The 14,313-nt window shown below is 41.9% G+C and overlaps 1 protein-coding gene across 3 annotated transcripts in view; it reads right to left on the bottom strand.

The window, feature by feature from the left end:
* Positions 1 to 14,313, bottom strand: part of Pum3 (pumilio RNA-binding family member 3) — a 41,211-nt gene that overhangs the window by 19,607 nt on the left and 7,291 nt on the right. For 2 of the 3 annotated variants that reach the window (NM_177474.5, XM_006527183.4), the window contains exons 7-13: positions 14,051 to 14,117; positions 12,993 to 13,167; positions 11,714 to 11,817; positions 10,491 to 10,569; positions 8,431 to 8,529; positions 7,582 to 7,635; positions 3,878 to 3,958 (exon numbers count right to left, since the gene is read on the bottom strand). In NM_177474.5, coding sequence (NP_803425.1) covers positions 3,878 to 3,958; positions 7,582 to 7,635; positions 8,431 to 8,529; positions 10,491 to 10,569; positions 11,714 to 11,817; positions 12,993 to 13,167; positions 14,051 to 14,117 — 659 coding nt within the window. The remainder of the gene's footprint in view (positions 1 to 3,877; positions 3,959 to 7,581; positions 7,636 to 8,430; positions 8,530 to 10,490; positions 10,570 to 11,713; positions 11,818 to 12,992; positions 13,168 to 14,050; positions 14,118 to 14,313) is intronic. The other variant, NR_131940.1, reaches the window with a different exon arrangement.

The raw sequence follows: 14,313 nt of genomic DNA on the forward strand, positions 1-14,313 counted from the left end.
TTAACGGAAAGTTAAAAACAAATAGGAGAGACTTTAATAGATACCAACAGAAAAGCCAAGGGAAGGCTAGATGGCTAGGAAGCCTGAGGACTTTAAAAATACGAGCTTACTCCAAAGCGCACCCTTTGGCTGGACTCAGGGCAGGACTCTCTCCAGTCTCAGCCCCAACCTCCCTCTTTACTGAATACCTAGTCCATCTCGCTCAAGCAAGTATCTGGTCTATGGACATTTCTAAGTTTTAAGTACCGACATTTCACAGTTAACTACTAAATATGAATGAAAACAACCTAAGGAAAGTTTTAAGGGACAGGTAGAGATATGGCTGAGAGGTCAGAGAGCACTACCTGGCAACTAGCCTTAGGAAACAAAGAGTGATTATCAGCCCATGACTTCAACCTGACATTTTGGTAAGGACAATTACCAACGTTTTTAGCATCTAGGTGGGAATACCATCAAAGGACTCTACTGCTTAGTTTTGCTGTCAATTTGACACAGACTAGAAACATCTGGAAAGAATCTTACTGAAGAGTTACCAAGAACAGAATGACCTGTGGGTACTACTGTGGGCAAACTGTCTTGTCTGTTGATAGCTATAGGAAGCTCCATTCCCGGGGTCTAGGGTTAATGACCAGTATAAGAAAAAAACCTAGCTGACCACAATCAAGAAGCCATGTCTTTATCCTGCCAGTGATGATGGATGTGATGCTTTGAGTTCCGTCCCTGACTTCTCACAATAAGGGGCCAAACCTCTCAACTAAAGCCAAATAAACCCTTCCTTCCAGGGGTTGGTTTTCGTTCGTTTTTTTAAAGCTACAGTAATAAAACGAGAATATATGTGATTATGAATTATATGGACTAGCAAAAGCCAATAAAAATCAAAGAGTAACTGCTGAGTTGGGTTTCTCTGTGTTTTGTTGTTGTTTGCTTGAGGTTTCCAGTGCTAGGGCTTGACGCTCTTGTGGACTGCCCAAGTGCTCCCACAATCAACTATATACAAACTCCTCCAAAAATGGTTTGTTTTTGTTTTTGAGACAGGGTTTCATGTATCCCAAGGCTGGCATCAGAGCTGCTTTGTGGCCAAGGATAACCTTGACCTTCCCTTCTCCTGCCTTCACCCTCTAACTTAAGCACTAAAATTGCTAAAAGCCTGTGCTACCATGCCTGGCTTAGGTGGTCGGCGTATGGAGCCCACGGCTTTATGGATACTAGAAAAGCACTCTATCAAATGAACTACACAGATTAGGTTCAAAATAGTTTTCAAGAGTGTAAACAAAATGAAAATAAAAACTAACAAGCCAGTATATTCACTAGTTGACTACTTCCTAGTTGCCATTGAAAAGTAAATTAAATGCACACAGGAAGCTAAGAGTGGTTTTTCCCTTTCTCCTCTTCCTTCCGCTAATGATTACTTTTTTTTTTTTTTTACATTGCAAAACATTCTTTAAAAGTATAAACAAACAGGACAAACCATATACTTCCCACAAGGGCCCAAATGATTACTATCTAATTCTTTAAAAGCAAGAAGAAAAGCCTCAACTCTGTCAAGTTTTACTGTCCCCCTCCAATCCACTCTTTTAAAAATAGTATCTTACTCTTCAGCCCAGGATGGCCTCCAAATTCATGGCAATCCTCCAGTCTTGGCCTCTCAAGTGATGAGATTATAGGTGTGAAACACTAAGACCTGACTAGGTTTTCTTTGTGTCACAAGATGGAAAGCCAAGCACTCAACACCTTACTCTTTGTAACTTGAAGTACATATTGAAGATTAGGCATCTAAAATATGCATTACTACTGCTTCATTCCCAAACAGCAATGAGCTAGCTTCTTATTCCTTTCCTTAAGAACACTGTTACCAAACCAGCCTGTGCACACTAAAATAAATGGGACCACATTTCAATTATAAATATGCTCATTTTGGAAAGGAAAGTAGATAAGAAACAGCTTAAATTTAGTTTGAAAAATGAAAGAAAGAAAGATAGAGCTGACCAGGTTGAAATTTTGACTTAACATTCGGGAAGTATGGATACCCCGAGGAGCACCTGGCAATTCTAGGCCTTTTCTGGCTATTTTCAAAAAGCACTACAACAGACTCTGTGATGGATGGGTGGGGAAATGCGAGAGCAATGAACATTAAGTACGGCTTTATCACTAACTTTGGGGCTTAATGGTACCCAGAACTGGTAGCGCATTTGTCAGCGAGAGGCATGTCCATGAGTCTTTAGGAACTTGGGCTCCACAGTTGTGGACTTCAAACTGATAAGCAAGAGAAATGAAAACAGCTCCAACAGCAAGCTGAAGTGAGATAAATCGCTGGGAAAGACCAACCCAGCAGATAGTTCTGGCAAGTCCTGAAGGGTGATTGTTTCCCTTGAAATCCATTTGGAACAGTTATGCACATTTTCAATTTTGTGAAATATTACACAAAAGCAAACTTTCAATAGGCCAGCCAGTTTCCATTTTTGTGAAACAGCTTTATTCATAGCCAATTCTACACCCTCACATCTCTGTCACAGAAATTAAAAACAACCACTATTGCTTGGAGTCAAAGGGTACTAAAGTCCCAAGGAACATGTCAAAACACTCAGTCTGTGACACAAAATCTTGCCAACATGTTCCTTCCCACAACCCAGTCCCCACAAATGTCATTACAACTTGAAAACAGTCAACAACAATGCGGGAAAGTGCCAGCGGGGCCTGAGAACCCACAGCTGGGACTGACAGCTGCCATCTGAACAGACCTTCCCCACCTCCCTTCTACTAGAGATAAACAAGTCAACACCCAGCCACCCTCATCTGCGACTAAGAAGGCGACAGCACCCACACCTAACCACAGTCTTTCTTTCCTCTACTGACACTGTGAGTCTCATTTGTCAGTAAGATTTCTCTAAGGCTCCATTCGTGTGCAAACACAACGGCATTTATGATTTCCAGTTGAACAATTGTGTTCACAAAGACTAAGCAGTTTTGAAATCATTTTCAGTTTTGGTCTTTGATACCAGTACTGCACTTTCTCTTCCCCACTCGGGCAATCTCAACCTTATCCATTCAATACTTGTGTATCCTACACATAGGGAAGAAAGACTTACACAAGCAGAATGAGAAAAGGAGCATCACAAAGGACAGATAGTTCTGACTATATCTACTTCGGAGTAGCTTTCCCAAGAGTCCTGAAAGTCAAGTGCAGGGATAAAGACCTTTACTCAAGTATTACGTAACCTTTGGTCGTTGGATTAGACCTGCATAATTGGTTGTAAGAGGAAGTTAATGTTTCAACTTTAATAACATTTAACCTGATTCTGTAAAAGGATGTCACAGGCACAACTGAGTAAGTGCTGGGTGTTGTCTTCTCCATCCACATAACCCAGCACACAGGGATGGATGGCAAGGACAACTGCAGAGGCTGCTTGTCCACACGAAGTGTGTTTAACTGAGCCATCACTACATAGGCAACCATCAATCAAATTTAAGCACTGTTTTGTGAAAAAAAGAATTTAATCAACTTTACTCAAAAGTAGAAGTGTCAACATTACATCTGTCATAGGTATAGGAACAATTTGACTTCAAGAGGTGGTGATGTCCACTGTGTGTGGACACTGTGTGTGTGTGTGCGTGTATGTGTGTGTGTGTGTGTGTGTGTGTGTAAAATGTCATTTTCACCATGGTCATTTAAAACAATTACTATCCAGTTACAAGGTTGGAATGCACACAGGAACAGAACAAGATTCTAAAATAACCCATAGCCCAGGTGACTAGAAAGTCATGGAAAACATAGACAGAAAGCACAGGTTAAATAAAGTGTTTATATAACATGTGTGACATTAAACTTCAACACTATCAACTGACCAACGCCAGCACTCATCCCATCCAAGTTACTTACTGATATGATTATCTGCTTCACAAGCTTAGTATCATCAATACAGTCAAACGCTGCCAGGAGAACCAAGTGAGAGTACTGGCCCTATAAGAAAGGGGAGACAGAAAAGGTTAAAAGATTTCACACAGAGCTGGCAAAACCATTCTTGTGGGTAAAGGCACTTGCTGCCAAGCCTGATGACCTGAGTCTAATCTTCTAAAACCCATGTGGTAGAAGAAGAGAAGAGACTCTCCCATGTTGTCCTCTGACCTCTATGCATGTGCAGGCCACATATCCCCCAACATATATATGTAATAAAAAATTTCACAAGACAGAATAAGAATAAACCCCAGAAACCTAGACCTGATAGCATATGCATTTAATCTCAGCATCTGAGGAGCAGGTACATAGATCTCTTTGAGATCTACATTATTATTATAGTGAGAATCAGTCTTTAAAAAAAAAATGAAAAAAGGTTCCTTCTTATACAGTCTCCCCATAGAGTCAGCACCAACCCCAGGTAAGCAAGGTAAATCAAAGCCACTCAAATGAACTAGCTAATTATATATCAAAGATAAGATTAATTTAAAAAGAGAGAGAACCAAGTCATCAAACAGCCCAAGTACCAGAATCCAACATCTAAGCAAGCACTCAGTTCATGAATTAATGAATGGCTATTCGAAAAAAATTTTAATGAGATAATTAAACAAAATATTAGCCTCATATAGAAACTATTCAAATCACCAAAATAGAAATGAGTATCCTCAGGCATGATTATATACATACATTCACATAAACATGTGCACAGAAAATTCTAGAAAGCAAAACATAGTCACCTCTGGGTCAAAGAACTATAAACTATTTATATTGTATTTATGTTCAACTGTATTTTATATTGTCTAGTTTCTTTGATAATAACTATATTTAAGTACAAATACCAAAAACAAAACAAAAATCCAAGCCATGTAAACAAACAGGAAAAAAAATCACAAGTTCCAAAACAAAGAAACAAATGCCCCTAAATCTACAATAAACAAAGTACACACAACACAATGACTCTGAGAAGCAGATAAATCACGGCTTTCAACGTGTAAACACAAGGCATGCACACACAGGCGTGCACACAAGCAACCACGCACACAGTGTTCCTAAGAACCTTCTGAGCTGTTCCTGCATCTGTGACAGATGTCGCCTGGTGCCCTTGGGAAACCCGAAGAACCCAGTTTTCAGAGTTCCTAACACATTCCTTGTGAGGTGTCAGAGGGCCTTTTGAGGGGTGGAGTTGCTTTAATCAGAACTAGGTCTAAGGAATATGAAAGGCCAGAGGCAATGAGGAATTTACTAATTGTGCCTAAAAAAATTAACTGGAAAAAAATAACTAAGCTAAGACACAAACTATACAAAAACCACAGATCAACTCAAACAGAGCGGATGACTTGATTCACAGAAAAGGCAAATGATATTAAATGTGTGAAACATTTTAGAGAAATAGTAAGGATAATAAAATGATGAAATGCATGCAACTCTACCTATAGATAAGAGTTTTTAAAAAAGTTCAGCGATGTGGGGTCAAGCAGGGATTGCTACGCTGGCCGGAATGTAAAGGGGTTTTCTTCTGAGGGAAGCAGTTGGCAACCTCAATACAACATGCATGCATGTGCTCACCCAGCAATTCTATCTCTAGGGATTTACCCCAGTCATGCTTCCACAAAGAACAGACACATATAAAATATGTGCTGGAATACTAATGATTCTAGAAACAACTTCAGTATCCAACAGCAGGGACCGTGTTAAGTGACTACAGCCACGCAACAGAATACTGGAAAGTCATCCTGAGTGAGGCAAGCAGGGGCGCATGTATTCACACAAAGCAGCTCCAGGTGAGTGAAGGAAACAGGGAAAGGACACACACAACCCAAACTGCTGGTCTCTACTCTCGGGCGGCAGGCACAGCATGTCTAAGTGCAAGGCATTTCTGTATGAATGGACAAACTGGTCCACAAGTCAATGTTAAAATGTGGACAGCTGCACCATCTTGTGAAGGCACAATTATACAGAACAAAGAGTGATGATCGTACTTACTGGAGCTCCACAATCATTCCACATCAATTATAGTAGTGAGCAACAGGCAACTCCACAATCACATCTAGAAACTGAGCATGCGTCTCTCAGCAACTGAGCCCTAGAAAATGGGAACCCAGCAAATAATGGTGCCTAACCCCACCTTTATGCTACAAACACTTACAGACTCCATACGGACTCCATAATAATTCTGTTCAAAAGACTAAGTCAGACCCAGTCTCGGGTCTGAAATGGGTCTCAATAACATTTAAAACACTGGAGTGATAAAATAAAAATGTAAAAATCTCAAAACCTAACAATAACACTTGAGACTCTAAAGAACTGATGGGTATTTATATCTGTTTACCTCTTCCCTCAGAGGTAATTCTTAAAAAGATGGAAAATTGCTAGGTACTGTTACCACCACAATGCCAAGCTAGGATAAGGATCTCAGAAAATGAATTGGCCAATTACTTCAGGTACTCAAAACCTAAAATTAAAGTCTAATTTTATTATTTAAAAAGTACCACACCAATACAGTTTAGATAGAACATTCTATTAACATCCTGTTTTTAGCCAATCCTAATCTAAGAATTTTAATTAAATCTCACACATAACTTACTCAACAGTGAATTGTAAGCAGAATATTCTTTTACACCACAAGCTAGAGAAAGTACTTTTCCCTTATAGAAAAGTCAGCTATCTACCAAATGATGACATACCAACCCCCAACGCCACAGAGGACAACCTATATCACACAGCATCTACCCTACCTTGGTCTGAAAGAATTTGACAAATGTTAGTTGTTCTCATTGGGTTTTTTTCACCCACCAGTAACTGACAAATTTACTGAACTATATAATTAAAATGACATTACTACCAGTATTTTTACTACATGTGTGAGAGATTGCCTATACATGCAAGTGTGTGAGACTGTCTGTGCACACACGTGTATGAGTGTGTGTATGATTGAGACTGCCTGTGTAGGCAAGTGTGTGTGTGAGACTGCCTGTGCACACATGTGTGGAGGCCAGACGTCAACTCTAAGTAGTTTATCCACTGGGCAGCTTCTCACCTAGAAACAATTAATTCCCAGTTAAAAAAAAAAAAAACCACATTGCATGGAGCTAAAATATTTAATGTTTAATAGCTTAACCTTTTCATGAGTACATTATAAATTTATGCCAAGAAAAAACAAAACTTTTAATTTATTAAGTTTTGGTGGTAACAAAAACCAGTATCCTGTTTCTGAGCTATAATCTCCTATTACTTACTTAGATATACATGTCTTAAATAGGCAGCTATAATCTCATGTCAGCTAATACGTCTGGAGACACTCGTAAAACAGTCTTTCTAGATAAATACCACTCTTGACACATCACAACCAAACAGGATCTGGGGTATAGTGCAGAGGCAGGACACTCCCCCAGAACACATGAAGCCCTTTGATCTCTAACAAAACACATACACATATACAAGCCATACAAAGAGAGAACTATAGTACGAAACCCATTTTGTTTAAGTTAACCTAGAAAAATAGATAAAAAAGACGTAATGAACAAATGTAACAATTATCTGTAATGTTCAAATTTCCCAGCAGGCACCAACTCGTCTCAGTTCACATCAAGTCAGTCAGACTTTAAGAAACGTGCTCTTGCTGCACTCACATTGGCAACCTTCTCCACATACGTCTTCATCGTTTTCACGATCACTTTCCTGTCCTTGAAAAGGAGAAACTGCGTCAATGAATGTTTAGGTATCCAGTAAGCTTACCGCATGGCTAATGCTTTGTATAGTACTACATTCTCACCAGCATCATTAGTGAGGAGAGACGTTATAAGGTAGAATGAGACCCAGTGCACTGGGACCCCAAGAGCACCTGTAAGGAGCTCTGCAGCCTTCACCGTATTTTAGACACAGATATGCAACCATGAAAGTCTAAGGTACATGCAAACCTAGTGCAGTCCCCTTTACAACCATCCCTCTTCCAATATCCGATATGGCAAGAATCTAGCATACAGACATGTTTAATGTTTGTGCAGCAGTTAAATTAGCAGTGAGTAAAAGGAAGATAAAACACAACACCATTTAAAGGATATAGAAGATGGAAAGTTCTCTGATCAAGAGCTCACCTTTTCCTCAAAGAACTTAATATACACAAGAACATACTTATGGTGTATCCAATACTAACCAGCTCTTCCTTCCTCCCACTCTGAATGACCATTAAATGGAGAGTAAAAAAAACCATAACACAAGCGCCCAAGCCTCTATAAGCCAAAGCTGAGTATAACCGTACCAGAGGATCTCTTCCTAACCTTCAGTAAAGTCTTGCATTTCTGCGGAAGCAGAGAATACAAGGCTCAAAGATGCCAAAGCCCTGGGAGGCCCTAAGGCACAACTTCCAGAAGATAATGCTTAAGTACAACTGGAAACCAAAGCCAGTCCAAAGGCTACCAACTCAAAGTTAAGGGCTCATCAAACCCAGACTGCAGGCGAGACACGGCTCTGACACTTACCTTGGGTGTGCCGTGCCACAGGCAGTGCATGGCCACTCTGGCGCCATCGTGTGTGTGGGCCAGGTACACCACTGCTTCCCGGATGGCTTCAATTAGTTCCTGGGGAACAGAAGAGGTCAGTTGTAATTTCTCCCCCATGTGCATGAGAACAGCAAGGCGAGGCGGAGAGTGAAAGAGCGAAGTGAGCCCAGGCGTCAGACCCTGCGACTTTAGTTCTACAGACAGGCTCTTTCTAGGCACGGTCTTTTCCATCAAAGGCAACCAATACAGCTCCCAGCTAACGTCTAACAAACAGCATAACCACTTGTTCTTATATCTATTTTTAAAGGTGCTCACAGGTGGCAGGTGGTACATTCTAATGAATATAGAAAAAGAAGCCAGGGGGGAGTGGTGCTGAGGAGTGTTTATCAGAAGAGCAGGGGAAAGAAACTGCCCCCCTACATGTGTATATACAACACAGTCTAACCGTACCCTGACTCAAGCTTCTGCGGTGAATATAGCACAGGGCCAATATCCACAAGTCATATGGATGAGTTCTGCCACCTAGGAACCCAACTTAAAAAGTCACAGCAGGTGAGCAGACACAGAAGGACTGCACTCACCTGAAAAGCCCCATCCTCTACAGGGATGAATCTCAAGATTTCAGATCATATATATGAACTTAAGAATCTCTCCAAAGTGCTCCACCATAAACAGGACATTTAAATCACAGCTTCTCCCCCTAAGGCTGAGGGAGCACTGTGAAAGAGTGAGCTGGAAGAGTCCATGAGCCACAGCCTGTGGAACCCAGGTCAAACAGTCTTCTAGACTGGAGTGTATCTGACTGGACAGGACCATTGCACCCACAAACTCACAGCAGTGTGGCTGCCGGTCAAGATCCAGCGTGGGGGCGGGACAGGGCCTCACTAGCTTCCACCCTGAGCTGAAGAGCTGCTAACAGTTGACCCTTAATAATGGATGGCCCCACAACTATGAGCGTACAGTGGCACAAACTGAACTCAGGGGCTATTTATTTATTTTTAAAAAGGATGACAGAAAATTGAGAGGTAGATCTGGAAGGAATTAGGGGGAGAAATATGATCAAGAGACATTATATACATATGTGAAATTCTCAAAGAATCAATAGAAAGCTACTGGGCTAGAGGATAACACAGGTTCCAATTGTCACTGTCCAGCCACTCCAAGCCCTTGCTGTAGCTGAATGCTGCCTTCTACTGTCTTCCAAACACACTCACCATGAGAAACCCTCAGACACTGATTTCAGCAGAGAAGAGGAACATCCCTAAGAGAGTAAGTGCTGTTCTCGTCACAAGCTTTGGGGGCTGCTGCAGAGAAATTACTCTACATGCTAATTGGAAGGCTACAAAATTCCCACAAATGTGTGACAGGCATATTCACTGAGAGGAATCTGATGTGTGACTTAGTCAGCCCTTGGGATTAGACAATGAGAGCAAAGGGACAGCAACTCACGGCCTGATGAGGCAAGCGAAGGAAGGTCAGGGGCTGAGGTATCAGCTCTCATCTGTATTCGCACCACTGCCTGGAAGGACGGTGCAGTTACCTTCACCGGCCCTCCGCCTGCCATCACATAAGGTCCAGGTTTTCACAGGCCATTTAGTTTTACATTAAGTATCCTCCCTTAACCTTTTAAAGCGGGCTTCTTCTTCTTCTTCTTTTTTTTTTAATTTAAAACTATTGGAACACTGAGTAATGCTTCAATGTAAGTTACCCTTCGGATTGGATTAGCTAGAGGACACTCTCTGGATTGTAACTAAAATGTAAAAATTGAGTGGCATTCATAAACCCAGGGTCAATTCTATAATTTTCTGGGGGTGAAACATTAAAGAGATTTAGCAGATCTGTTCAGTGCCTGTTTAGTGAGTTACTTAAGTGAGAAGGAAAACCTGGCATGTCTAAAGGATTGCGGGCATCAGAGCAGCCTTGCTTTCCCTATACATCGTCATACAGTAATTGTCATCCTGTCTCAGGCCCCCAAGTGCCAAACTCAGTGTGCCAGCACTGGCTTAACGCTGATACAGAAACAGAAAGCAAGCACTTACTGATCGAGGTTTTGGGGGTGCGTAGGTAAAAAAGTCCAAGAATACTTTATGAACGAGTGAGTGCTTAATCACAGCTTCCCTGGACACAAAAGAAAGAAACAAACATCAGCTCTAGCGGAACGGCCACACAAAGGCAGGTAACCTGTCTGTCCATCCTAAGATCATCTAACAAGTGAGATGGTTCTCACTAAACGCTTTGTCATAAGTCAACTGCATCTGTCAGCAGTACTAGGTTAAATAATTTGAGCCTGTGACACTTGTTTTCATCAAGACCGAGACTAGGATACAGATTTCCAGGCTCTCTAGCAGGATGACCGATGCCCTAGTACCACTGTTCTACCCCAGGTCCTATCAGCTGCACCTCCTCTCTAGGTACTGCGCATCGCATTAAGGACTCACATGCAAACCTAAGACCTAATGGTTATTATTTTCTGTCAAGCATTCTTCAAAATATCTCAGTATCAGAAATAATTTCAGTAGCACTACAATTTGAATGGACCACAACAGTGGCACCAGGAGCAACAACTCCTACTTAATCTATGCCCCTCTAATGTGATCTGTGGTGCACTCTGGAGTTCAGTGCAGGCTAATGTTCAAGATCCAGGACCTAAAAGTTCACGGGGACCATGCAAACACAGAGCATGGACACTTTGATGCACACAGCATTCTTCTAAGGGCTTTGCAAACATTAAGCTATTTCATCTTCATAACACTCTACAGAGGATGCGCTGCTACAACCTCAATTCCACAGGTCCAGAAACTAGGCCCAGAGAAGTGAAGTTGTCCACATGCACACAGGATGTGGCATCAGGAGTCCCATCCATCCTCCCTAGTCCCAGAAGCTTTGTGTTCAACCATTTTGCTAGGGTACAAAAGACATGAAGCTAACAAGCTCAAACTAATGCAGTTTAAATAATCAATTGAATTTATGAAGCTATTTAACATACAGGCTTCAGCATAACACTTTATTTTGAAAAAAAAAGAAAAAAGGTTTTGTCACTTTAAGAAAGTTTATAATCACTATTACAAGTTAGCCAATAAGATACAATATCAGCAAGAACAATGTCTACCTGCATCAAGAATGGTTTCAAACAAAAAGTTTGATGCTCTTATTTATAACAGAGGAGTAACGGAAGGAGGAGGCACGGCCCCTCTCTGGCAAGGATTAAGATGTGGCTCCCTCAAATGCTTCTTTCAGTCTATTAATAAAAACCCTCTCTTACTTTTGGGCCATCGGTGTCAGAATCTGCTTCATCTCGTCCATGATAAGCTCTAGCTTTGCTGGCTGCAGCTCCAGCACCTTGTCCAGCGTTGGGTGATCTGCTGACTGAAAGGAAAGAGCAAACGCCTCCAAATGTGATCACTTCAAAACAAGCAACAACTACAGCCATGGAAAACCGAGTTTCAGATAAATTTGAGATGTTTCACATTTCTAGAACAAATATTTACTACGTAGTAAGATTACTCTTCAGAATCCGACTCCCTGTTTATACATCTGCCAACATGTGGTCATCCCTGCGGAGGACTGGCCCTAGCAACCTCCAAGGATACAAAAACTTGATGGCGCTTAATTGCATATAACCTATATGACCCTTCAGCATATTTTAAATCAATCATGTACTTACATGACCTAACAGAGCAGAAATGCTCTGCAAATAGATTATACTATAAGGAACAATAAGAACAAACTCTATACTTGTCCAATACAGACATAGATTTTTCTTAATGGTGTTGTTTGGCTGAGCATGTGGAAGCCCTGGAAAAGGGTTTGGGAGCAGCTGGCTATACTTTAAGAACACATCTTACCAAGCACCTAGCATGTGCCTAATCACAAATTGGTATGTTTTATAATTGGCTGGATATTGCCAACGTCAGGTGTCACAACAGAAATGCTATAGAGCAATTCAATTCAGGAACTGAAGCTACTGGAGATAACCCTACAGTCAATCCATATCCTTTCACATCCCTCGGACACGCCTATCCCAGAGTTGAAAACAGGTCCTAGAGCAGTACTAGTCCCATCTCTGGCCACTCTCAGACTTCTCCCCACCATCCGTTGCCAGGTCTCTTGTCCTCTTCCTCTCCAGGTCTAACTTGGACAAAGGTACGGCAAAACCAGGAAGAAACACAAGGCAAGAAGAGGAGTCTAGAGCACCTCAGCCAGAGGTGGCTATGGAGCGGAAAAGCTCTGCTCAATGTTGCAGTCTTTGATCTCAGTCTGACTACAGACAGAAGTGCTAAGGCATCACACACAGCAGGGGAAGGAACAAAATGGACACACAGATCCCAAGGGGGTTTGGAGGCAACATTCTGGAGGAGAGAGCACAGAATGATCACTCGCTCCTCTTGCAGAGACATAATCTAAGACAACAAACGATGTGAGATGCGTTCTGAAGGACTGCCCCAGTAAAAACACATCCTAAATATAGGACCCTGAAACCTAAGAGACTCCACAGAAAAACAAACACACTGGGAAGGAAAGAACTTCTCCGGAAAGGTCACCTTGTAAAGCTGAAACGTGTTCCCATAGAGCTCCTCTGTCAGCATGTTCCTCTGTTCCAAAATGGCTTTGTCGTTGTATGCGTACTCCACAATGGCCGATGCCTCCGAATGCCGCAGCATCTTCCTCACATGACCTTTAAAACTTCTGATTATCTCCGCAACTTGTGGCTTACTTCTAAAGTCACAAAGAGCAGAGAAAAGGTCAAGGACAGCAAATGCTCTGCCACTAAGTTACAGCCCCAGCCCTGAAGTCTTCCATTTCTCAGCTTCTTCATGAAAGAAAGAAAGAAAGAGAGAGAGAGAGAGAGAGAGAGAGAGGGAGGGAGGGAGGGAGGAAGGAAGGAAGGAAGGAAGGAAGGAAGGAGGAAGGAAGGAAGGAAGGAAGGAAAGAAAGAAAGAAAGAAAGAAAGAAAGAAAGAAAGAAAGAAAGAAAGAAAGAAAGAAAGAAAGAGGGAGGCAGGCAGGCAGGCAAAGAGACAGACAGACAGACAATTGCTAGGAGATCGAGATGAACTAAGCTGCCCCCAGAGCAGTGGCCAGTACATACAAAGTGCCCGAGTCGGTCCCTTCAACTAGACCACAAGGAAAGGAAGGCAAGAAGGGGACAAAGGGAGAGAAAGTGAACTCCAACTGTCTCAGAAACAGAATTCACTCTAAATCTGGGCAGCTGAGAGAGTAGCCAGGAACATAAGGAAACCTATTTCTGTCTCAAGCAGTAGTCAGAGTCAGTTTATCAGTCCCTAACCGTCTATCCTCTAAATACTGTTAACTGAAGTTATTCCAATAACTACCAACTAAATAAACAGTGTTAACCAACAGTGTTCCAATGCTTTGTTCTGTAACCCACTATGTAAAAACAGGTCCTTAACAACAGAGAAGGCAGCACCGTTTTTTTACTCGATTTCAGTTACCATTTTAAGATGTTATGCCCTAGGAAGAGCACAAGTCCCTGGAGGCAATCACCAAGACCAGAGATTTTAAAGTAACATTCGGACAAAGTAAAATCCACAAAACTGAAAGTGAAAACCCACCACCACCACCATCGCTTTACAACTTACCCATACATGAGAAATTTCTTAACGATATTCCTGGAATATTTGGCTTTACTTAATTCAACCAAGTCGCCTGGAGGGAAAAGCAAGCATGTCAGCACTCTGCGCGTCTCACTGCAGTGCCCAGAGACACGGAACGACGCCGTGCAAGACTGTGGACAGGGGCGAACTCTCCTCGCCCCAGGCAGACACGCAGCAACAAAAATCATCCCTCAGAAAGCATGGAGCATGCAGGGTAGTCTTCAGCATTCCAAGAGAAAACAAGTGAC

This window comes from Mus musculus, chromosome 19, assembly GCF_000001635.26.
Source record: "Mus musculus strain C57BL/6J chromosome 19, GRCm38.p6 C57BL/6J".
Classification (NCBI taxonomy): domain Eukaryota; kingdom Metazoa; phylum Chordata; class Mammalia; order Rodentia; family Muridae; genus Mus; species Mus musculus.